This window comes from Rutidosis leptorrhynchoides, chromosome 3, assembly GCF_046630445.1.
Source record: "Rutidosis leptorrhynchoides isolate AG116_Rl617_1_P2 chromosome 3, CSIRO_AGI_Rlap_v1, whole genome shotgun sequence".
Classification (NCBI taxonomy): Eukaryota; Viridiplantae; Streptophyta; class Magnoliopsida; order Asterales; family Asteraceae; genus Rutidosis; species Rutidosis leptorrhynchoides.
In genome coordinates this window covers 684,030,221-684,056,529 of record NC_092335.1, presented here as the reverse complement: position 1 = coordinate 684,056,529, position 26,309 = coordinate 684,030,221, and the positions used below count along the sequence as shown (strand labels likewise).

Here is a 26,309-nt window from a genome sequence, read left to right as displayed (position 1 = left end):
GAGAGAGCGAGAGAGAGAGAGAGAGAGAGAGAGATGAAGGAGATGGTGATTTGCGATGGTGCAAGGTGGTTATGGTGGCCAGAGGTGGTTTTGGGTTCTTGAGTTTGTAAACGATAGTAGATATAAATAAAAAAAAATGATATCGATTGTGGTTGTGGTTTTGATGAGGGTTCAATGGTGGTGTTCCTTTGATTTTTAAACTGGAAGACAGAATCATTAGAGCAGCAACAGGAAGGGTTAGAAGGTGTCGGTTTAATCGATGGTGGTGGAAGAAAGGTGACTCTCGGTGATGGATGGTGAATCGTGGTTGTCGATGGTGGGTTGTTCATAATGTAGAAAGTGAAGAAAGGTGATGGCGTTAAGGTGGTAAGTGATGGTGGTCTCGTGGTAAATGGTTTTGATGTATCTGAAGTAGAAACGGAAAACAGGAAACCAAAGTGGTGGTTTTAGATGGGTAAAGGTGGTTCGATGGGGGGTTTAAAAAGGAGAAGGAAAATGATTTTTCTGATTAATTTTTGATATAAAAACAGTTGAGAGTGATTGGGATTGATAATAGTACTGATGAACTGAATGGTTTTCAATAATATAAAGTAACTCGTGGATTATAGCTGGATTTGGTTGATACTAACTATTCGATCGTACAGAAAATAATAAAAGAAATACAAAAGGTGAAACCGAATCGTACCTAAGATTAAGATGCTTAAGAAATTAAGAGGTTCAGACAAAAACAAAAACAGTTTTTGATAGCTATCCGCGACAGGAATTGGATTTTTTACTTTGTAAATACTTTTTATATATTTATAAGTAGTATTTATATACATTTTTAAATATATACATATAATAATAGCTTTCATTACATCGCATAATATTTTACATTTTTATTTCCTAAAATTAAATCATATATTAGATCAAATAATATTTTAAATTTTTATTATTTATATAATTATATATATGCATCTATTTACAAATAGTTGTTCGTGAATCGTCGGGAACAGTCGAAGGTCAATTGAATATAAACATAGTTTCAAAATTTTCGAGACTCAACCTTACAGACTTTGCCTATCGTATTGAAATCATATGAAGATTAAGTTTAAATTTGGTCAGAAATTTCCGGGTCGTTACAGCTAAGACCACCGCTCTGATACCAACTTTCATAACCCGTCCTAATCCATCCGGACGAAGTCCATATCGATTATAAACGATTCATAATAGTTGATTACATCGCGAGGTACTTGACCTCTAAATGATACATTTTACAAACGTTGCATTTGTTTTTAAAAGACAACCTTTCATTACATCAAAAGTTGACAGGTATGCATACCATTTCATAATATCCAAACTATAAATGACCTAATTTGTCATTTACTTAATAATAATATCTAATGAACATCAACGACACGAATGCAACGTCTTTTGAAATATGTCATGAATGACTCCAAGTAATATCTTTAAAATGAGCAAATGCACAGCGGAAGATTTCTTTCAAACCTGAGAATAAACATGCTTTAAAGTATCAACCAAAAGGTTGGTGAGTTCATTAGTTTATCGTAATCATTTCATTTCCATTATTTTAATGGACCACAAGATTTTCATATTTTCATTTCTCATAAATATACGTCCCATACATAGAGACAAAAATCATTCATATGGTGAACACCTGGTAACCGACATTAACAAGATGCATATAAGAATATCCCCTATCATTCCGGGACATCCATCGGACATGATATAAAACAACATCGAAGTACTAAAGCATCCGCTCCAACGGATGGGGTTCTTTAGGCCCAATAGATCTATCTTTAGGATTCACGTCAATTAGGGTGTCTGTTCCCTAATTTTTAGGCTACCAAGTTTAAAAGGGGCATATTCGGCTTCGAACATTCAACCATATAATGTAGTTTCAATTACTTGTGTCTATTTCGTAAAATATTCATAAAAGTTGCGCATGTATTTTCAGCCCAAAAATGTAAAGGGTAAAAAGGCAAATGAAACTCACCATACTGTATTTCGTAGTAAAAATACATATAACATCATTGAACAAGTGTAAGGTTGGCCTTGGATTCACGAACCTATATTAATTATATATATTTATATGTTGATCAATATTTGTCTAACAAATTAGGTCAAGTCATAGTGTACCACAATCCTAATGCTCGAGACTAATATGCAAAAGTCAACAAAAGTAAATTTGACTCAAAATGATTTCCAGAATTTATACATGATTATTATATAGTTTAAATATCTTCGTTTTATATTTTAAATATTTTAAAAAGATTTATTAGAGTAAATAATATAATTCATTTATTAATAAATAAAACTTTATATATAAATATACTTTTATATATCTTAGATAATAAAATTTATAAAGTTCATTGAATATCATAAAATGTTATGATAGGTTTTATTAAGGTAATTATATTATTTGTATTACATTTTTATTTGATAGAATAACATTGATAATAATAATAAGTAAAAGTTGTATTATTTTGTATTAATAATAATTATTATTCTACTAATAATAATAACAATATTTATATTTACGAAAATGGTATTATAACAATATGATAATTTTTATTAATAATAAAATTTTATATTAACAACGATATTCCTATTAAAAACAATAATTTTTGTAAAGATGATATTTTTAATATTGATAATAATACTTTTAATAATAATAGTAATAAAAATAATGAAAAATGATAATTTCATCTAAATCAATATCTTTAAATTTCATCATGATACTCATACTCATTATTTCCTAATCAATTTGTTAATAGCTTTTAAATCATCTTTTATATCGCGTTCATTTTAATGATAATAATAGTAATCATAATAGTTGAGTGTTATTAATATAATATTAATAATAATAAATATATGATAATGGTAATACAAATAACTATTTTAATGATGATAATAATAATAATACTAATTATAACTTTAATGATAATAACGATAGTAATAATAATAAAAAAAATAACAATTTTTAATTATAACAATTTTATTGATAATGATAATAATAATAATAATAATAATAATAATAATAATAATAATAATAATAATAATAATAATAATAATAATAATAATAATAATAATAATAATTTGGTAAAAACTAGAACGACGATAATAACGACGATAATAATAATCATTTTTAATAATAATACAAAAATTCAATTGACCATAACTTCTAATCCGTTCATCGAATTCATTCGATATCTAAATGAAAAGTTTATAGTTTTTTGCCAGCTTTCCAACGACATGCATATCATATACCTTATCTCAATCGCATATGTATCTAATTCATAATTCATCAAAACTATCTAACGACAAAAATTAAACATACAAGCATGCATAATCCTATATACTCGAGCACTAGTCAGGGATACACTATTAATATATAAAAGTTAAGTTATGAGTGCTCACGTATCAATATTGAGATTCAATATTGCAGGAAAGTACGTAGACGCAACGGAGACAATAAACACTAGGTTGACTTCATAAGCAACCCTACGAGCATTACCCATAACCTCCATAGCTATAACCCATAATTTCCTTAGTTCTATCCCGCTCATAAAACTTATTTTGAAAACACGCGAGGAGAACCTTGTCGTAGTATTTTATGTATAATACTTATAATAATAATACTATTAATATTAAAATCATAAGATTAATAATAATCTTTAATAATAATATTTATAATTAAAATAAATAAGTAAAATAAATAATACAGAGCAATATAGAGAAAGGATTGAGAGTGCGGATTAAACCGGAACCAAAATTTGACATTTAAAGGAATGTGCCACCACCTAACCACCATGCGATCGCATGGGTTTTGAGGGTGCTAACCATGCGATCGCATGGCTCTTAATGCCAGCCCATGCTCGACCAATCTTGGCTGCCGACACCCTATTATTATTATTTAAATTATATTTATTATATTTATATAATTAATTATATATTATATTATATTTACGCTCATGGTAAAAATGTAATTTTTACTCAAATGCCACGGACGTTGTTACTCGACTCATGTCTCGGTTCCGGTTTCTCGAACGAAGTTTCGTACGCTAAGAAAACTAACACTTTACGTTGCGCGACATGTACATTTATTAATAGTTAGACTTAAATTAATGAAAAACTAACCCACTCAAAGTGTAACTTAATCTTTTGAGTGCTTTGGTCATTTATTTCTATAAATCGTATCCTCGTTATATATCAAAGTATTTTTAATAATATTAATTTAAATCCAAAACGTTTTATGACTGAATTAATAATATATTTTATCATTTTATAAAATATAAACATATTTTCATTTAGAAATATAAACTTATATATTTTAGAAATGTTTATTTACTAATGTAATATTTAGTTTTTCAAAACTAATTATATTTCAAAGATCAATATATATAACTTTAAAATTGTGTAAATAATAGATATTATTATATCACCTATCGTTTATGCTCAAGAACTTAATCTGATATAATTTATTTATGCGCCAACGTTTACTTTAATTTCCTTAAACTTTCTAAATAATATATCTTAATATCGATCGAATCAAATAACAAGTGTTACTATCGTTTAATATACTTAAACACGTTTTAAATACACGTTGCACGTTATTTATATATCTATCAACCAATATTCCAACTTACGTTATTTAAACAAAGACATTTTAATAAATAAGTTTTATTATATCGAAAATCATTTTCTCACGTTTGAAAATAGATCAATCAAGTAGTATGAAATTCAATTCTCCACTAACATTTGTCTGACACTAGATAAGTGATACTTTGTTCTCATTTGAAAATCACTTTATCATTTATTCCGAATAATGTTAAAGAAACGATTTCTCAAATCAACGTGGACCTCATAACAGAGACTCGTAATCATAATTCAATGTATCTGATAATTCAATCATATGATATTATCTTTTAATTCCGTCAATAACTATATAGAACAAATATCGAAACAAACATGTTTATGTAAAGTATTATATATCTAATACCTTGTTAACGTTTTCAATTACCAAATATATATTATATATACATATCAATGTACACATAAATGTTCGTGAATCGTTAGGCATGGTCAAAGGGTAATTGATTACACGAATATAGATTTCAATACTTTCGAGACTCAACATTACAGATTTTGCTTATCGTGTCGGAAAGATATAAAGATTAAAGTTTAAATTTGATCGGAAATTTCCGGGTCATCACAAAAAAGATCATGAAAACCTGTCTTCCGGATCATTGACCCTCATGGTGTTGGCAATGCATTGAGTCACAATTGGTAGTGAGACATACCCAATTTAGATGAAAATTGTAGTGACCAATTTAGATGTAAATTGGGTCATGCACCAATACCATATAGGAACCAATGAAGCTCCATATTTGTCTTTTGTTTAAAAGATGAAAATTTTCTAGTTTTGTGTTTTAAAAAAAATGACATCACTAAACATTATGCATTGTTTGTTTGTACAATACAACCTTTAAAATTGATAGATCCACCATTTTTTTCATCTTCATTGGTTCCCAAATGGTAGTGAGGCATAACCAATTTAGATGAAAATTGGGTTATGCATCACCACAATATGGGAACAAATGAAGATCCATCTTTGTGTTTTGTTTAAAAAATAAAATAGACAAAAATATTCTAGTTTTGTGTTTTAAAGAAGGTGTATGTGTACTTGAGAGATTTATTTTACAAGAAGATATATGATATATATGATGGGAAAATACAACCGAAGAGAGAGAAATAGGTTGCTTTTATAAGAAGATTTTTGGTGATACAAGTTTTCTATTTTACCCTTAAATTGCTATTAGGTCAATATACCATTTAAGGGTAAGATAGACAATTAATCCTATAATAACTAACTATACAAAAAATAAATCAAAACTAAATAAAAAGGTGGGACCTACAAGTCCATTACAGCACACATTCCATTAATTACCTTACTACTGTTACCGATAAAGTAAGTTTACAAGTTACAACCATTGTATACTATGGTATTTTTTTTTATCTGTTTTTTTTTTTTTGAAAAGCAATAATATTATATACAAAATATATACAGGTACAATCGAGTTTCACGAAGCCTATCACGATCTATACAAGTGTAATTTGGGTTGTCTACTCACAGTTTCTAAACTACAATCACGTTTGAGAGTCTAGTTCAACTTGCTTGCCCAAAATTTTTTTTTATCTGTTCGATAAAGAAATTACAACACAATTAAATTAAGTACAAGTTACACTCGTACAACACTAACCATTCTCTATATTTGAAATTTGAGATTATATATGTATCATGAGAAACATAAATTCCGTCATCATCTATAAAAACTATAGTTTTGGGATCTTTTTGATAAATACAAAAGAACTAAATGACACACACTCATTTGCTTAAATACCAGCATTAGTCATAACAATATTTTTCATAAGTACTACGAGTATTTATATTGTTGGATTATGGGCCCCTTTGAATTATGAGCCTTGTTCTAGCACACATGTTGAACACTCACAAATCCGCCCCTGATCATGATCAATTTGATTTTTATCTGTAGCAGCAACTAAAGTATCATCGTCAACAATGGCCCCATCCAAATCGCCTCTAACCATATCAATAGTCTCATTTTCTACAAGTTGAGGACCCATCGGTGTGTCACTCTGCAAATGTGTTTCTACATCATCGATACAAATTTGTTCATCCATGTCAAAATTATCTCTAGGTGTTGTCTTGATCACAACTTTCCAATCTTTACGAACAGGATCTGCAACATAGAATACTTGTTGTGCTTGCGAAGCTAGGATATAAGGCTCTTTAGTTTGCTTCAGACCTCGAAAATCGAGTGTCGTAAACCCATTCTCATCAACTTTTATCCTGGAACCACTTGATATCCAATCACAATGGAACAAAACAACTTTCTTCTCATCACCATACTGCAACTCGATTATATCTTTTAAAACACCGTAGTAAATGACATCTCCCACAATAGGATTGTTATCTTTAGCACTCGAGAAGCTACTTGTTAGAGCCTGAAGTATGACTCTGCTATTTTGTGTTGTCCTATTCTTCTCTACATCTTTAATGTGAAATCAGAAACCATTTATGATATATCCCTTATATTTCTTTACAACCTCACTTGGACCGTTTGCCAATGTCTCTATATCACTTGTGATTCTGTTATCCCGACTAGTCATGTCCTCATCAACCTTATTTGAGGCAATTTGTTTATACAGTAATAAGTTTGGCTCAGTTATATCATCACTACATTATCGTAATAAAATTAGCAAAAATAACTTACGTAATCAGACAACCACTCCTCAAACTCCTGACTATGTAAATGTTGAATGTCATGCTTATGTTTTTTCGGATTTTGATGACTAAGAATATTCAGATGCTCTCTGCAATCAAAGTAACAAAAAGAGAATAATGTACATTATCGTCAAAATTACACAATGTCATATAAAAAAATAATCTCATAACATAGTAAATTTAAATAACTTACGTTCGTAAGAAATCTATTTCACTACAATTGAACAGCACATGTGAGTGTGCAATAGCCAAAGTGTCATAGCCGAGTTTTACTACGTTTGATGCACCAATTGGTCGACCAGGCATACAAAATATTGGTAAGACAGTATCATCACCACCATCATCATGATTTCGGCTAGTCTTATTATGTATGGTCTCGACATCACTGGCTAAATACAGAGAACAAAATGACAAACACTCTTCCGCTAAATATCCTTCTGCAATTGAACCCTCGGGTTTACTCTTGTTTCGCACATAAGATTTTAATGTACCTAAATACCTGAGTGGTCAAAAAAAGTTTATATCAGATTAAAAAAAAAGTTGTATTCAAACGATTATAGTTTACTACGGCATAAATGGTCACCTATCGATTGGATACATCCAACGGTAATGAACAGGTCCCCCTAATCTGGCCTCTGAAGCTAGATGAACCGATAGATGAATCATGACGTCAAAAAATGATGGTGGAAAAATCCTTTCTAAATCACAAAGTATTTTTTCAATATCTTTTTCCATGTTAAATAAATCATTAGGATTAAGAACTTTTGAGCATAATTGTCTGTAGTACCGACATAACTTCATGATAACAGAACGCACATGCTTCGGTAAAATATTTCTTATTGCCACGGGAAGCAACTGCTGCATCAAAATATGATTATCGTGACTTTTTAGGCCTAACATTTTTGGAGTAGGTTTTACCTGAATGCATCTAGAAATATTAGCAGCATAACCATCTGGAACTTTCACCTCTTTTAGCACATTACAAAATTTTTCTTTTTATTTTTTATCCATTTCGAAACATGCAGGAGGCAAATACACTTTGCCATTTGATAAAGGTTCTGGATGAAGTTCATGTCTAATACCTATTTCTTCCAAATCACGACGTCCTTTTAAATGATCCTTGGTATTTCCATCTATATTCATTAACGTTCCAATGAGACTGTCACATACATTCTTTTCAGTATGCATTACGTCTATATTATGACGTATTAAGTTATTTTTACAGTATGGTAACTAAAAAAAATACTTCTCTTCTTCCAATTATATGGTAAGGATGGGTTATCCTTCACAAGTTTTCCAAATTTTATTTCAAAACCTTTCAGCTCCGCAAGCACTTGTTCCCCTGTTAAGCTACGCGGTGGCCCTTCACGTTATTCTGTGCCATCAAAAGAATCTTTATCCATACGGAAAGGATGCAACGATTCCAACCAGCGGCGATGTGCCATGAAGATTTCTTTGTGGGAGTTTGATAACCGTGTTGATCTGGTTTCCTTATGGCATGAAGGACAAGCTAATTTACCTTTAGTGCTCCAACCCTATAAATTCGCATACGTAGGAAAGTCACTTACCGTCCATAACAAAGAAGCACGCAGTGTGAAGTAACTCTTAGTTGATGCGTCATAAGTATTAACTCCAGTATCCCACAACTCTTTCAACTCATCAACTAGAGGTTGCATATAGACATCTATATTATTACCTGGAGCAGATGGACCGGGTATAAGTAAACTTAGGAATAGAAAGGGTTTTTTCATGCACAACCATGGAGGTAGATTATGGCTTCAAAACAACAGGCCATGTACTATGTGAAACACTCATGTTTCCAAAAAGGTTAAACCTATCACTCGCCAAACCAAGCCTCACATTACGAGGTTCTTTAGCAAATTCCTTATTCTCATAATCGAATGTTTTCCAGGCTGGTGAATCTGCGGGATGTCTTAATCTACCATCTTTCGTACGACTCTCTTCATGCCATCTCATCGACCCGGCCGTTTTAGACGACATAAACAATCTTTGCAAGCGTGGTATGAGTGGAAAATAATGCAACACTTTTGCTCCAACCTTCTTAGCTTTATAATCACCATCATTATCAGCTTCTGTGGTTGACTCATTTTCAGAATCATTATTAATTTGTTTATATCTTGAGGTCTGACATACGTCACACTTAATTTTGTCCTTGTTTTCTTTCCAGTACAACATACAATCATTTGGACAAGCATCAATTTTCTCATAACCTAGACCCAAATCTCTTATCATCTTCCTTAATTCATACAATGACTTCGGTATGGCAGCATGAGGGAAGGCTTTCCTCATTGTGTCAAGAATCATGTTGAATCCTTTTTCATTACATTTTCCAACACATTTTGAATGGAAGAGTCTAACAATGAACGAAAGAACAGAGAACTTACAGCTGGGGTATAATCCTTTCTTTGCATCTTCCAATACTTTGTTAAACTTTTCAGCATTTAAGTTTGGTACAGTCTAATTTTCAGTTTGTTGGATATCATCTTCATCTTCATCTTCATCTTCAAACACATTGAAGACGCATTGGGCCAATGCTTGCATATCATCTTCATCAGCATCTTCAAACGTTGGTGTATCATCTGGTTCGAAATACACATTTGGAATTTTATAACCTTCGAAAAACCCGTCACATAGCAAATGTGTTTTAGCCTGGACCCGATCAACCCGTTTGTGATTACCGCAATATTTGCACAGACAATATATATGACCATCTTTTCCCTTTTTAGAGAAAATACGTTCTATAAATTTGTCAAGTGCTTTTTCGTATGCAGGGGAAGATCTACACAAGGACATCCAAGTCGAGTCCATCATATATAGACCTGTATTCTAAAAACACATTTAATCGGACATAAATTAATGTGGTTCAAAATCAAAGATTGTACTGTAAGAATTAAGGGGTATGGACATGAAACAAAAGAAATTAACCTGGTTCAAAATCAAAGATTCAAAATTAAGGGGTATGGTCAAAGCGTATGAAACAAGCTGGCCCAATTTTTCGATGATTGCAACTTATATCTTCAATTACGTATTAACTGATTAATAATCGATGATTGAAATTAACTTAGATCTGCAAACACATCTTCAAAAAATGACGATGATTGCAATTGCAATTAAATACGTACGATGTTATTATAAGTTGTTAATAGTAATAGTAATTATTATTATTATTATTATTATTATTATTATTATTATTATTATTATTATTATTATTATTATTATTATTATTATTATTATTATTATTATTATATGATGATTTTGATATATCTAATAAGATCTAATACGAGTGTAAGTTTAAGATAAAGATTCAAATAATTAATAAAATATAAAATAATGTACATAATGTATGTTAGAAGTTGGCCGGTGGTGTACGGATCATCACCCTTATGGTTTAGGCCAGGTATAAGGTTATGATACATGGTTTAATGTTTATGGTATATACGATATATAGGATTTAGGGTATCGGGTTTAGGATTAAGTGTTTATGATTTAATGTGTACGTTTACGGTATATGGTATAAGGTTTAGGGTTTAGGGTTTAAGGTTAAGTGTCTATGATTTAATGTTTAGGGTTTAGGGTTTATAAACCCTAAACCCTAAACCCTGAACCCCAAACATTAAATCATAAACCCTAAACCCTAACCCTAACCCTAAACCCTAACCCTAAACCAACAACTCTAAACCCTATACCCTAAATCTTATACCATAAACACTAAACCATGTACCCTAAACCTTATACCCTAAACCATAAGGGTGATGATCCATACAGGTATAGGGTTAGGGTACATGGTTTAATGTTTATGGTATATAGGATATAGGATTTAGGGTATCGGGTTTAGAATTAAGTGTTTATGATTTAATGTGTACGTTTACGGTATATCGTATAAGGTTTAGGGTTTAGGGTTTAGGGTTAAGTGTCTATGATTTATTGTTTAGGGTTTAGGGTCTAGGGTTTAGGGTTTATAAACCCTAAACCCTGAACCCCAAACATTAAATCATAGACACTTAACCCTAAACCTTAAACCCTAACCCTAAACCCAAAACTCTAAACCATATACCCTAAATCTTATACCATAAACACTAAACCATGTACCCTAAACCCTATACCCTAAACCATAAGGGTGATGATCCGTACAGGTTTAGAGTTAGGGTACATGGTTTAATGTTTATGGTATATATATGATATAGGATTTAGGGTATCGGGTTTAAGATTAAGTGTTTATGATTTAATGGTATATGGTATAGGGTTTAGGATTTAGGATTTAGCTAGGGTTAAGTGTCTATGATTTAATATTTAGAGTTTAGGGTTTATAAACCCTAAACCCCAAACATTAAATCATAGACACTTAACCCTAAACCCTAACCCTAAACCAAAAACTCTAAACCCTATACCCCACTAAATCATGTACCCTAAACCCTATACCCTAAACCATAAGGGTGATGATCCGTATAAGTGTAGGGTTATGGTACATGATTTAATGTTTATGGTATATATATGATATATGATTTAGGGTATCGGGTTTAGGATTAAGTGTTTATGATTTAATGTGTATGTTTACGGTATATGGTATAGGGTTTAGGGTTTATAAACTCTAAACCCTAAACCCTGAACCCCAAACATTAAATCATAAACCCTAACCCTAAACCAAAAACTCTAAACCCTATACCCTAAATCTTATACCATAAACACTAAACCATGTATCCTAAACCCTATACCCTAAACCATAAGGGTGATGATCCGTACACCACCAACTTTTAGGCACACCACCAAAAACCAAACCCTACACATTAAACCACAAACCCTAAACCATAAACCCTATACCAACCCTAAACCCTACCTATACCTAAAACCCTAAACCATAAACCATATACCCTGAACATTATACCATATGCATGAACCCTAAACATTAAACCCTGAACCCTAAAGCCTAAACCATGCACATCTCAAATTTGGGTAAATTCAAATTTCACCTCCAAACCCTAAAATAATACAATGTTAAATTACGATAAATTATGATATATTTAAAAAAAATATATTTTATGAATAATTAAATTAATTTCGTGTACATTTATTCTATAAAGTTTATAAATTAATTACCAGTAATAGCTAGATAATAGAGAAGTTATACGGCCTCAATTAATTTTCACCAAAACTTACCCTCTCAAAAGAAACCGGCAAATATCACGAATTTCGGACCCAAATTTTGAACCTGATCGTAAATTCAAACATCACCTCCCAAATTTGGGTAAATTCAAATTTCACCTCCAAAATTTGGGAGGTGATCTTTCCACACTAGCATTTGATCCATCCACTCTAAAATAATACAAACTTCCTATTTTACCCTTAAACTACTAGTAAGTCAATGTACTATTTACAAAGGTAAAATAGGTAATTTAGATCGTTTTGGTGTGGATGGATCAAAACTAGTGTGTGCGCCAAATCAAATTGGGGTTAGCTAGTTAAAAGGTTTTTGAACAACTCACTTATCTCTTTTTTCACCAATTCAAAGAACAGTTAACTAACTCTCAAAGAACACAGATATCTTTTTTCACAAGATCGAACACAGGTATCTTTTTTCACAAGAACTGTATATATTTTTTCACCAAACTGTATATCTTTTTTCACGAAAATGGATTAACGATTCTGTAATTTTAATTGTTCCTAGCTACTCTGTATATAAAATTGTTTATAACTCTGTTGTGTTAATTGATATAATTGCTCATTATTGTTCTTTACATTCTTGTAGATTATGGCAATTGAAGGAATCAAAAAGTCTTCACTTAGATCCTCTCAACAGGTTGAGGCTAATACCATGAGAAGACGCCAGTTCGTTGTACCCAATACCATCAGAAAACGAGTTAGTGCACCTCATGTCTCCAAAGAATCATCCTCAAAATCCAAGTCTCAAAAGGGCCATGTAAGTGATAAAAGGCCGAGGTTAAGTAAAAGTAAAGTTCAACGAGTCAGCCAAGAAGAAGGTAGAGGTCTGGGTCGTCTTCAACTGCAAGATGAAGATACGGAGCCCGAGGATGATGCACAACGACAAAATGAAGAATACGATAATTACACAAGCTATGATGAAGATTTTGAAGAGCATCGTCAACAAGGTGAACTACAACAAACTGAAGTACAACAAACTGAAGTACAACTAACTGAAGTACTACATGAACAACCTGAAGAAGGTTCACGTGTGAATGAAGAAACTGAACCAGGTTATTTTTTCTTTTTCTAATTTGGTTTGTTTATTCAATTTATATTGTTTCTTGTTTAGTGTATTAGTTGTAAATCAAGTGCACATATTTCGTAGATAATCAGCCGATAGGACCGACTCTTATGCGGCAGATTTATATGCAAAAGCCACATGTTCGACTTCCTATTACTGTTAATGAACATGGTCAGCCAATTAGTGCAAACAGTAGTCAATTTACCCATTTTCTTGGTCACTTATCGCGGAGTTACCAGTATTGTCCAATTTATAGACCGTGGAACAAAGTTAAACCCGAAAAGAAGGATAAGTTGCTGAAGTTCTTAAGGGTACATATTTTAAAATCCGTGTGATAATATGTTTTTTTTTATTCTCATGCATGTGATTTATATGTTTTTTTATAATTTGTAGACAAAGTTTGATTTTCCACCAACTGCTAATTCGTGGATACTCCAATCATATGGGCGCAAGACAAAAAAATTGGAGGTCGAGAGTTAAGGAATGTTACTTTGACCCGTCTAAACCAATGGAGGAGCTATTAAAGTCACCACCTCTACAACTAACCAAAATACACTGGAGAAGACTTCTTGAATATTGGACCAGAGATGATGTGATGGTATGATATATTCTTACACTTTCATGTAGATAGAATAACCATCGTGATTTGATCTCCTCGAATGCTAACCACTCTTTTCTTGTTCAGGAGATGACCGGAAAAAACAAAGAAAATAGGGCTAAAAAGAAGTTGTCACAAATGACGGGGAAAAAAAGTTTTGCAAGAATTCGTGAAGAACTGAAGGTAATATATCATGGGGAAATTATTTATATAGTACGTATAGCTTTTGAATATACATCGTTAATAGTTACCTCGGTTTTACTCATTGTAGGTGAAGTTGGGAAGAGAGCCAACTAGGGTGGATATGTTTAAGGAATGTTACAAAATCGGTGAAGGTGAAGCTGCTCGTGTCTTTGTAAGTAATTTTACAAAAGTAGATCAAATATATCCTACACATGATATCAGTAGATGTATATTTATATATATGTTAATCACCATAAACCACTTGTGAGGTTTTTATTTCATTTGAAGTATACTTTTAGGTCGGAGATAAAAGAAAATAACTATTAACCATATCTTTAATTTAATTAGTTACAAGGTTAAGCATTGCATATACTGTGATTGGGCTATACTGTGATTGGGCATTACATATATTGAATATCAGAGTAGAATTATAATATGATAGTTATCCTTTGTAAAGCTCATAAATTAGTTGGCAATTTTCCATGTATATCGATGCCATCTCCTGTATATATACTGGTCATATTATTGAATCAAATATCAACGATTTACTATCTCTTTTATGCAGGAAAAAATGAAAGACCTAACCGAGAAACTCGGTGATGGTGCAACTGATGCACCTAGACCAGATGATGTTTTTGCCACGGCAATAGGTAAAGCTAAAAATGGTACTGCATAAATGTACGGACTTGGTGTTCGCGCTAATCATTTGTGGGGTGCAGGACCTAGTCGATTAGCTGTTAGCAAAGCAAATGCTCAGCTGATGTCTAGAAATGCACAACTTGAAGAAGAAAATGCAAGGTTAAAAGCCGAGAAGAACAATGGTCCGGGTGCTCAGAATGATGGTTCGCGTGTTCATGCTAATGGTTCAGGTGATCACCGTTTATGGGTATGTTTCAATTTAATAGCTTATTGTTTTTTTTACCCTTTTAGCGTTCATAAATATTTTTTTGATAACTAAATTTTAGGTCGATAAGGAAGTTTATGTAAAAAGCATTAACTTCGAGAAGGTAGCAATAGGAAGGTTGAGGAGCGTTGATCCAAATACGGGTCTTAATGGAACAGATCTTGGACATGGTTGGTGTGAGGTCCATGTTCAGGTGGCCATTAAAAAAGATGAAGCTTTGTTTAGGCCATATGATTATTTGAAATGCATTCATGACGTCACTGGTACGTCTATTGCTTGGCATGCTCAGTTAATCGAGGTATGTCCTTGTTAAATTTATAATAATTAAGATTAATTTTTATAATGTGCACCTTTATCCTTATACATGGATGATTTAATTTGTAGTTGGTACTTGAGGATTGATCAAGATTGGATGGTGAAGGGTTGAAGAGTTTTTGTGTTTGTTAATGTGATCCGGTTTATTAATGAATGTTTGTGTTTGAAACAATTTGTTAATACGATGTATGTGTTGGTGTGTTTGAAACAATGATTTATCCTGTCGTGATTTTATTATTATTGAAACAATATAACTTACTGTAAATGTAATCATGTGGTGATCAATATTATAATTTATATTTAATATTTGTTTTGTAATTTAAAAATCTAAAATTATTGTAATTGCAATGAATAATAAATTGATGCAATCAAAAGAAAACTGGATCCGAACAGGGCCGAAAAGGCCTAAATAGCTGAAGCAGGCCCGAAAGGCCCGGTAAGCTTAAACGTGGCGACAAGCCCAATTAGCATAACCGGGCACAAAAGGCCAATTATCTGAACTGGCTTGCAAAGGCCCAATTACCATAATCTGGCCCAAAAAGCCTAATTATCTGAACTGGCCTGGAAAGGCCCAATTAACATAACCTGGCCCAAAAGGCCCAAATATCTGAACTGGCCTGGAAAGGCCCAATTATCTGAACTGGCCTGGAAAGGCCCAATTACTATAACCTGGCCCAAAATCCGAAATGGACCCGAATACCCGAACCGGATATTCGAAATTCATATGACTTGTTAGGACGCTTTTTTGTGGTACTAAGTTAACATATAGTTATATTAGGACCCTTTTGTGGTACTAAACTACTATATTTTTATAATAGGACCTTTTTTTGGGTACTTACATAATTTTTATATATATTAGGACCCCTTTTTTGTGGTACTAAACTACTAAATGTATATTAGGACCCTTTTTGTGGTACTAAACTACTATATTTTTATAATAGGACCCTTTTTTGGGTACTTACATAATTTACAATTATTTTAGGACGCTTTTATTGGTACTAACATAGTTTCTCATTATATTAGTACACTTTTTTGGGGTCCTAATATGATCTAACATACAAATTTAGGCGTCATAGGACCCTTTTGTGCGTCACAAAGTATTATAAAGTATCCTAAAAGGCCCATTCTTAGGACCCTTTCGATGTTGTTTATAGGACTCAAATAAAAGGTCCTATAAGCGTTAGGACCCTTACCGGTTAATACGATCGCTGTTGTTACGTCGTGCGTTTTGGGGGTCCTATCAGGCAAAGGGTCCTAAGAATGGGCCTTTTAGGACCCTTATGGTGGTCCTAAGAACGCAGTTATCTTGTACTGTTAAGTTTGACTAAAAGTCAAACTTGGTCAAAGTCAACGAAAAAGTCAACACGTTCGGGTCGGGTCCCGAACTATTTTTCTGAGGTTTTTTAATCATATATAAGCATGTTGGCCAAGTTTCATGTCAATCGGAGGTGCATATTATAGTTAAAATTAAATGAAAATGAAAATTTTTGGGCAGTCTACAGCTGATGCGCCGCATCCCTCCTAGATGCGCCGCATCAGTGCCTGGTCAGGTGGGTTTTACTGAAAAAAGACAAGTCTCGAACCAAACTTCAAACGAACGTAACTTATGAACCGTAAACATTCAAAACACGTATCTTATATCGTTGTAAAGGCATTTTGACGATGAATACAACTAAACACATTTCATCAAACAAAAACATCATTTACAAAAACAAAAACCTCGTCGAATGATCGTTAAATGTTCAAAATCAAAGTTTCAAGTTCATAAAATGCATTTCAAGATTCGGGAATCCAATTTACACATATGATATGCCGTTTCGAAGGTTATTAAACATACAATACAACTACACACTTACTAACAACATTTCATAGCATTTAATGTATCAAAATTCCATTTTAAAGTTCATCAAACCCTAACCAAAATCATGAATTCAACAATTTTGTAAATGAAGCTTTTCTAAATCAACCTACACATCAAAATGAAGCTAATGATGCTAGTAACACATATAATACATGAACTTTAACATGTAAACAATATTTAATCATCCAAAACACAAGATTAAGCACACCCATTTTTCATATTCAAGCTAGTTACTCAAAACAACAAATCAAGCAAACCAAACACATATTCATGTTAGACTTGAGCCATAGACACTAATTAACACCATTTCTAGTCAAAAACACTAAGAACATGAAATCTAGAGTTTTAGAAATATTACCCAAACGAGATGATATTGGTACCAAAATGAAGAGGATGAAGAGAGGATCACGAATATGTTGTTGGATTTGTTGTGAGCTCCCTAGATGTGAAATGGATGATGAATCCTTGTTTGTGTGAGTTGAGAGTGAAAAGGGAAGTAAGAAAAGAGAGAGGAGATGATGGAATGAAATGAGTGGTGGTGGTGGGTTACTAGTTAACCAAATTTGCCCAAATGGCAAGATTAGCCCCTCAAGTTTGTAGTCGGGTGCGAGAATTAACCAAACGAATTATTTTAAATACGCGACAAAAACGGGAGATGTTATAATCGAATAACGGAATTATCAAGAACATTAGTTAACGAAGTGTACGAATATAGATGACGAAATATATTATAAAAAAAGACGGCGTTAAAATAAATTTAACGGAAAAATGCGGGATGTTACATTACCCACACCTTAAAAGAAATTTCGTCCCAAAATTTAGTTGGAAGTAGCAGTTGTTGTTTCTTCTTCGAAACCTTGCATTGCAAATTCTACGAATAAGTGAAGGTACTTCCTTGGGCATTTCAACGGACTTCGAAATTCAGGGTTTTACTTTGTTTTGGAGTTTGGGTTCACGATTCATAATTTCAACCGATTTTCTCACGAAGTGGAGTTTGTCATAGATAGTAAGCTCATCGAAGAGGATAACAAGTTCTTGTTTCGCAAGACACTTCTGTAAGTTTGATACGTGGAATGTAGAATGAACGGGACTCGATCGAGTCAGAAGATCGAAACGGTAAGCAACGGGTACAAAACGCCCCAAGATTTCAAAAGGATTAAAATATCGCGGATTTAGCTTTCTACATTTCCCAAAATGGATTACACCTTTTCAAGGTGTGACTTTTAACATTACGCGGCCACCCACTTGGAATTCGAGAGGTTTACATCTAACATCGACATAGCTCTTTTGGCGACTACGAGTCGTGTTGGGTCTTTCTTGGATTTAAATGATCTTAACGGTTATTTCATGAATGAGTTCGGGTCCGGTGGTTTGCTTGTCACCAACTTCGGTTCAACAATTAAGAAAACGACAATTGCGGCTATATGAGTTTTCGAAAGGTGTGGCGTTAATACTCAGATGAAAATTATTGTAGTAAGAGAATTCGGCTAAAGGCAAATACTTTTCTCAAGTAAATTTGAAGTTGATAACGCAAACTCGTATTATGGTTTCCAAGGTTTGAATCGTATGTTTACTTGGTCCGTTGGTTTGTGGTTGATACGCCGTACTCATGTCTAAACGTGGTCCCGAGGCTTTTTGTAAGGCACTCCGAAATCTAGAAGTGAAACGAGCATCTCGATCCGAAACGAGGGACATTCCTTTAAGATATATTTGAACAAGTTCGTTAGGACTTGAAAACGTTTGTTAGAACAAGTTTCTTATCGGTTTCTGAAAAACGTTCGTTAGGACTATTCACCCTCGAGGCGAATACTAGCATAATGTAAAGAGTCTCTCTCTCCATTAAGAATTTAGATAAAAGATTTCCTTATACGGGAGTACGAGTGTGATGCAAGAGAAGTTTCCGCCTCGATGTGAGCATAACAAGCATATTGTAGTTCGTCGATAAAACTGTGCGAAAACGAGATAGTATATACGTGTAACGTATGTTTTAAAGTTGAAAGAATTTGTCATTCATTCGGAAGCATAAATATGGTTCGACAATAATCGAAGGTGTGTCCCTGGTATAGTTGTTATCAATATTCTCGGAGTTTTTGGATATCCAACAAGAAAAATAAAGTCATGTACATGGCACATGGTGGTGATTAGGTTGATCGAGTCCAATCACCCTCACGAGTCATTAGAACTTTGGTATGACTTACCATAATATAACCACATTGATTGAGTGTCGTTATATTACGCTAACTCATACCTCCATTCCCACATTACTCCATAGAATCAAGTTCGTGTAATCGTGAAGATCTAAAATGAACAAAGTGTAACGACGTCTCTAACGTGACTCGTATTGAATCAAAAGAATTTGTGCAACTCTGAAGAAGCGTTTCCCGAGGGAAGTGTATAAATGATTGTTCACGTCAATGCGGTTCAATCCAAACAATAATGTCTTTCGGTACAAAAAGGGTAACGAATCATGATAACGAATAGTACGCAACCGTAGTGATAAGTAGTAATGACGATACTCATCTAAAGTAGTGGCGGAAATTTTACAACACTTGTGGATAGTAAGCCGGGACGGTGATGGATAAAAATTTGGGAGACAGAGTTCCCGAACTAGTATAACTAATGAAGTCGTTGTCATCCTTACGCATATGAATCTTGAATTTACATGTGTTACCAGAAAGTGGTAGAATACGGATTCGTACGATGGAAGTTTGGTACCATTGAGGAGTTCACCTAAGTAAGGTTCAAGTATAATGCACAAGTAGTCAAGTAAGTGCTATCTATAGCAAATGCAAGTCAGAATGCAATGATTCACTATCCGGTTATAGTCTAGATTCACTAATGCGTCCTAATGACTCTGTCAGACACACTAATGCATATCCTAGTTCCCTACAACCAACGCTCTGATACCATCTGTAGTGACCCGAACTAAAATCGCCATTGACGGCGCCGTTAAATTAGGTCCCGTTACGTGGTCATAGTCGCTAAATGAGACTCGTTTGACCAAAATTATGTCGCATTCATTTGAAACGTACGATACTTACAACGTTTTAAAATACCAAAACGGTTCGACAACGAGTTTAAGTTAACAAAAGTTATAAAGTATAAATGAAAAAATTGTGACATAATAAGTTGAAAAATCACAGTTACTATAAATAGCGTAAGTATGTATGTGATCGAGCATAGAATAATCAGGTCGGGTTCGGTCCATGCTTGACATCGATAGAGGGGGATTTAAGGGTCAATTGAGTTTAACTCTCCGGTCTGGAGTACCGTGAAAAACCCCTTGCGAGATGATGATCTCAACAGGGGTGGCTAAACATTAGACCCACCATCGGCGGGTGGTCCGGTCATTGATGGCTCGCCAAGTTGGGTAGGATTTATGTTCATGGAACGTTACCTGTATATCAAGGAATCTAGTGAGACGCTGTTAGTCCGGTAGCGCGGGTTTACTTGCGCTATGCGCTCTTGTTCTTAAGAGTGTGTATATGTGTGTAAGAATAACGTTCCAGGATCCCTTATTCTGTGGATGAAGCCACATATTTATAGGATCGCCTTTCTTGTCTTTTACCGCCACGTAATGAAGTTAAAAGACCGTGGCCTGCAAATAGTACGCTTTCAGGCAGGCTTATCCGACAAAAGTAAAAAGTGTTCTTGTCGGCCCTGACTCTTGTCTGCCAGGTGTCTTTTGCCAGCTACAGCATCGTTCGTCATGTCAGCGCCATCTGTGCGCGGTTGCCGTAACATGGCGCGATTGGCGCCTGGCGCGCCACAGAAGTAGCTAGTGGTGATGCTGTTTGATGCGCTACACGATTTGATCGGGTATGCGTATCATTAAGTCCCCCCAGTTTAATGGTATGCGCCAACATGGCGCATGGCGTTGAACTCAACTTATTATTATCAGTCAGCGGTGCGCCCAGCATGCTGTGCGCCGCTGAGCTCAAACCATCAGCTATCAACCAAGGGCGAGCGCAGCGATGCTGCGCAACATTGAATTCCAGCTCTTGGTTATCGTTCGAACAGTGGTTTATTGCGCGCCATTATTTCTTACCTTTTATATTCAAAAAAGGATTTTGTCCCCTTGCATTAAATGCAGGGAACTGAAGTGACGGTTTTGTCAGACGCTACAGTTGTCGTCCCGCCGAATTCGCCACTTTTCGGTCTTTTCGTACCTCTCTCTCTTCATCTTCTGACACGTGGCTTGATCTCTGCCGTTGATGTTTTAATTGCCAGTTTTCATTTCCCTATAGGGTTTCATTCGTGTTTTTACTCTCCAATAAATACCTCATAATCACCCTTCTCGATTTTTTACTCCATTCGTGCTCTCTATTATCGTGCAATCTTCATTGGCTTATCACTTCAACCTCGTCCTTAGCTTTTCAGGTTAGCGCATACTTAGTCTTTCTTCTCAAGTTTCTTTAGATTTGTTTGTTAAATAGATGGCGTCTTCTTCTTCTACCGCCGAGCCGCGAGATTGCGCGGTAATTAGGTCCGTCATGACCAAGCGCAAGATTGATCAACTAGTAGAGTGGTACCCTCCATTAGCTGGGTTGAACCCTATAGTGCCAGGATCCAAACAGCGCGCAAACGACGTTATTGACGGGAAGGTAACTGTATATAGACAGGTTATGGTAGAGGGCAATGTGCGCTACCCTCCCACTTCTTTCTTCATGGAGGTTCTTAGTCATTTTAGCATCGGTGTAGGACAATTGCACCCGTACAGCGCATGCCGTCTTATTCTTTTTGAGATGTTTTGTCAACACTATCAGATCGCTCCTACGCTCAACCTTTTTAAGAGCGCGTTCTCGTGTCGCAAGAATCAGCAAAGCTGGTACTCTTTCAATGACAGGATTAACTTTTCCGGGCGCACAAAAGCTGGGGTGCGCAGGAAATGGAAAAATTCCTTCTTTTATATCGATGATTCGTTCATTCCACTTGCATATAGAAATATACGCGCTTGGAAGACTAACAATATTAGCGCGGAGCTAAACGCTCGTCCTACTCTATCTCCCGTCGAGCAGCAAAGACTCGCCGCGAGCTTCCTATTCGTTCTTATACTTCTGATATACTAAGAGTTGCTAACATGTGTACCTATCCGCCTGCCATGCCGGTTATCTTTGACGCTGATGATAACGGTAGGCGGCAGATAGGTTTTACTTACGTACTTTTTCCTCTTTTCACCTTCTGTATCTAACTCATTGTTATTTCTTGCAGAGATGCGTCTAGACAGGCTTCTTGAGTCGCGCAACATCGATGGCGTTCACACAGAGATGCCTGAAGGCGAGAACCAAGGCCATCAAGAGATGGACGTCGATGCTCATGCGCAGGGTGGTGGTGACGCGGGCGCCAGCGGTTCTGGTAGCGCCCTTCAACAAGAGAGTCCGGTAGGCGAGGGCTCTCAACAAACTGGTGCAGAGGGAGGTGGCGCTGAAGAGCCGCCATCTAGGAGTGGGGGCAGGCGCAAGCGTGGCTGGAAGGGAAACGGTAAGTCCCTCTTTTCTCTAAGTATTGAGATATGTTTTTCGCTACTCGATGCTAACTAGTCGCTTTCTTATTTGTAACAGCTCTCATGCAATTTCATGGCATGAACGAGTTGTTGTCTATCCCGGAGGGCACGGCAGCTCTCCAGTTTGAGTACCTGGACGACATCAAGCTTCCCAACTACTTTGGGCATCTGTCTCCGGTGGTAGCTTGGCGCTTTGACGTTCAGTTAGCTATGCTGAACTTGATGCGCGCCAAGAGTTGCCTTAGGCAGTCCAAGGCTCGTTTGGACAGTGTTGGTACTTCGGCCACTGGGCATTTGACGGCTGACGAGATGCATGACTGCATGGTGCACTTGAAGTCTGACCTTGAGCGCTCGGAGAAGGCGCGCCATGAAGCGATCACTGCTTCGAATGTACTGTCTGCGGAGAAGGCGTCCTTGGCTTCCAAGGTGGTGGAGTTGATAGAAAAGGTTAAGTCTCTTGAGGCAGAGAAAAGCGCGTGGGCTAGGGAGCGCGAGAAGTTAGTTGATCGCGCGACTTCCTTGCAGGTTGATCGTGACACTGCTAAGTGTCAGTTTGATACCTTGAAGAGGGGGCTCCCTGATCTTGTGAGTCACGCTATTGACTCGAAATATGTTGGTGACCTCTTCTGTGAAGCAGTTCTTGTTTTCAAAGAGGAAGAGAAGCTCCTTTTTTGGAGGAAAGTTCAGCCGCATGCTCAGCCTTCTGCGACCTTGGAGGCTCTGATTGCCAAAGAGGTGGATCCTCGTGCGGTGGAGAAGAGTCAAGCCATGATGTCGACGCTGAATGGTATCAAGGTCCCTTCAGTAGTGGCGCTGTCTGAAGATCCCTCTGCCGATGCTGATGTCATTTTGAAACATTCCTTGTAAATTTATAATTTTCTTTTCAATATGTAATCATCTTTTGAATGATAATGGAAGTTTATCTTTTTTATTTGTTCATGTTGCGCGTATTTTGCATGTTATAATGTGTTAGTATATTGCTGTTAACTTGTGCCTTTTAATAAATCGCGTTACAAGCTAAGCGATACGATTGCGCGCTAAACTTAAATATGTCCGTTGCTAATATTTTTCAAGTTGTAATTGTTAAGTTGGTGTGACCAAGTATACTGGTTTGTATTCACGATTAGTGCATGATCATGCGCGTTAGATCGTTCATTAAAATTGTTTGGCTAAGTACTTGTTCATTTAATCGCAATTATACTCAAGGCATGCCAACACTTAACTTATCACATATATTGTTGTGCACACAATATATGCTTAAGCTAGGTATCCGTGTGTGCGCATCGAGAGTCTTCTAAGTGCGCCAACACTTAGGATTGAGGTCAGGCGCGACCAACGTCGTCGTTTATAGTCATGACTTGCAGATCTCAATTTCTGCACGGGTTGGCTAGGTCAAACCAATGACTCTTAACCGTCCGGTTATAATAAACTAGCTTGTCGCCAAACAAGCTTCTGCCGCACGGGTGCCGGAGAAAGCGACCCTTCAAAGGCAGGAGTGCGCTGCCCAACTGAATTGTGCGCACCGTTTGCAAATTACAGAGCTACTTTACATACAATGGTACAAAGATTATTGCAGACAATAACTTGAAGGCAAATGAAATAAACATTCATAAATGCGCGAGAAACGCGCTTAGGTATTGTTCGTACAGACACTTCATGGTGCGCTTAACAACATGCGCTTACAAATTTCACGGCTCGTTAAACCAAAGGTCATTGTTGAATGGTGCTCGTGCTTCTCTCCAGTGCTCGTCCCTGAACTCCTCAAACTCGTAATCCACGCCGGCGATTTCATCCTCCTCATCAACTCCAGCTCCTGAAGAGCTGGCCCTGTCCTTCTTCGCTTGCCCCTCGGCTTGCCAACTTCGGATCTGTGGATACCAGTCAAAGTGTTACAAATCGACGAAAGCGCGAGTATGTGTGCAGGCGCACTCTAATATGCGTCTTATGTTTCGGATTATGTAAGATTGTGCTCATTTTAAGGCGGTAAGCGCGCAGACTGGTCGCGCGTTAATAGCATTATATCCAGCGAAGTATGCAAGCGCTGTAGCGCTTTAAGTGGTTATGTCTCACCTGCGACTAGTTTCAAAAGCGATTAATTAAGTGTGTTAGCGCGTACCTGCCGAATTCGAAAATCTTCCTGTGTGACCTTGGATTTGAGGGTGGCTATTCTGCGTGTGGTGGGCAGTGTGATGACGCCCCGCCAGAGGCAGGTGCTGATGGCAAACTGTGAGAGCGCCGACTGTCCAAGGATAGCATCGTACTCGAACTCAGCGTTTATCACCCTGAAATCTATCACCAGAGTATGCGCCCAGTTTTTGTGGTCATCATCGCGCAATGTAAGCGCGGCCCCTAAAATCCCTTTAGACCACGCGGGGTCTCCACTGATTCCTCGGTACTGCTGCTTTACCCTCCTCAAGTGCCGCTTCACAGGATCATTCAGGTTTTCAAAGCAATGGTAGAACAGAACATTAACACAACTGCCAGTATCAATAAGAATCTTGTCAATGTGTTGGGTGCATTCAGGCAAGTAGCCCTCAACCATCAGAGGAGCGCACTTTCTCTCGAAAATGGGCTCGCGGGGGAGGTGCGCCTTCAGCTCCTCCGTAAGGACATAAATAACTTTGTCCTTCTCCGTCCTCTCACTTTCTTTATTGTATCCTCCTGACTCTTCTTTGCTTGGCTTTAGATGCTTCAACTCGCCGCACTTGAGGCACGCGACAACTTTGTCAACCAGCGCCTTGCAGCGGTTGGTTTCGTGTCCAAAATCGTCGTGGAAATCACAGAACTTCAACTTGTCGCGTCGCGCGTACTTAGACATGCGCGCTGGCTTCTTGAATGTTTTGGAAATTGGCTCCGTAACGTAGATTTCCTTCAAACTCTTGGTGAGGCTTCTGATTAGGGCTTGCTTGTTGTCCCTGATGTCGTTGTCTCTGCTTCGGTTATTCTGCTGACCGCTGTTGTTCCCAGGATAGTTCCGCTGGTGCTTCCTGTCATGATGATGGCTGCTGCTGTGATGGCGGTAAGGGCTAAAGTCGTGCTGGTTTCTCCCGAAACCACCTGACTGGCGTCCACCCCTAGGCGAGTCATAGCTGTCGCGCCGAGCATTGCCAGAGCCTCTGTAGCTCGAGTACCTCGAGGTATCTTCCTCAGCGCGCATATGCTCATGCGCTTCTCTTAATGCCTCAGCTAACGTTTCCAGAGGACGCTTCCTCAACCTTTGCCACAATGTGAGGTGGCGCTCTCTACAGATTCCATGGATAAAACCAGATACCTTTAGGGACTCTGCGCAATTGGGGATCCTAGCCACCTCCTGGCAGTACCTATCTATAAACTGTCCCAAAGATTCTCCTCTTTCATGCTTGATGTCGTGGCACTTGACATGTGTCCTTCTGGTC

General features: G+C 36.2%; 1 protein-coding gene across 1 annotated transcript; it reads right to left on the bottom strand.

Moving 5' to 3' along the window:
* Positions 1-6,477: 6,477 nt before the first annotated feature.
* On the bottom strand, positions 6,478-9,619 carry LOC139902689 (uncharacterized). Its single transcript, XM_071885294.1, has 8 exons — positions 9,109-9,619; positions 8,878-9,005; positions 8,392-8,482; positions 7,893-8,277; positions 7,503-7,808; positions 7,299-7,398; positions 7,137-7,206; positions 6,478-7,076 (listed from the first exon to the last, which is right to left on the bottom strand). The coding sequence occupies exons 1-8, from the start codon at positions 9,617-9,619 to the stop codon at positions 6,478-6,480; spliced, it is 2,190 nt and encodes a 729-aa protein (XP_071741395.1).
* Positions 9,620-26,309: the final 16,690 nt, after the last annotated feature.

Bases quoted from the DNA above. Each gene is read 5' to 3' on its own strand.
- LOC139902689 (XM_071885294.1), bottom strand. From the start codon at position 9,619: ATGAGGAAAGCCTTCCCTCATGCTGCCATACCGAAGTCATTGTATGAA. The intron at 9,006-9,108 runs GTACATGGCCTG...CATCTGCTCCAG, and splicing joins AAACATGAGTGTTTCACATA to GTAATAATATAGATGTCTAT. The intron at 7,077-7,136 runs GTGAGGTTGTAA...TTCACATTAAAG, and splicing joins GACATTGGCAAACGGTCCAA to ATGTAGAGAAGAATAGGACA.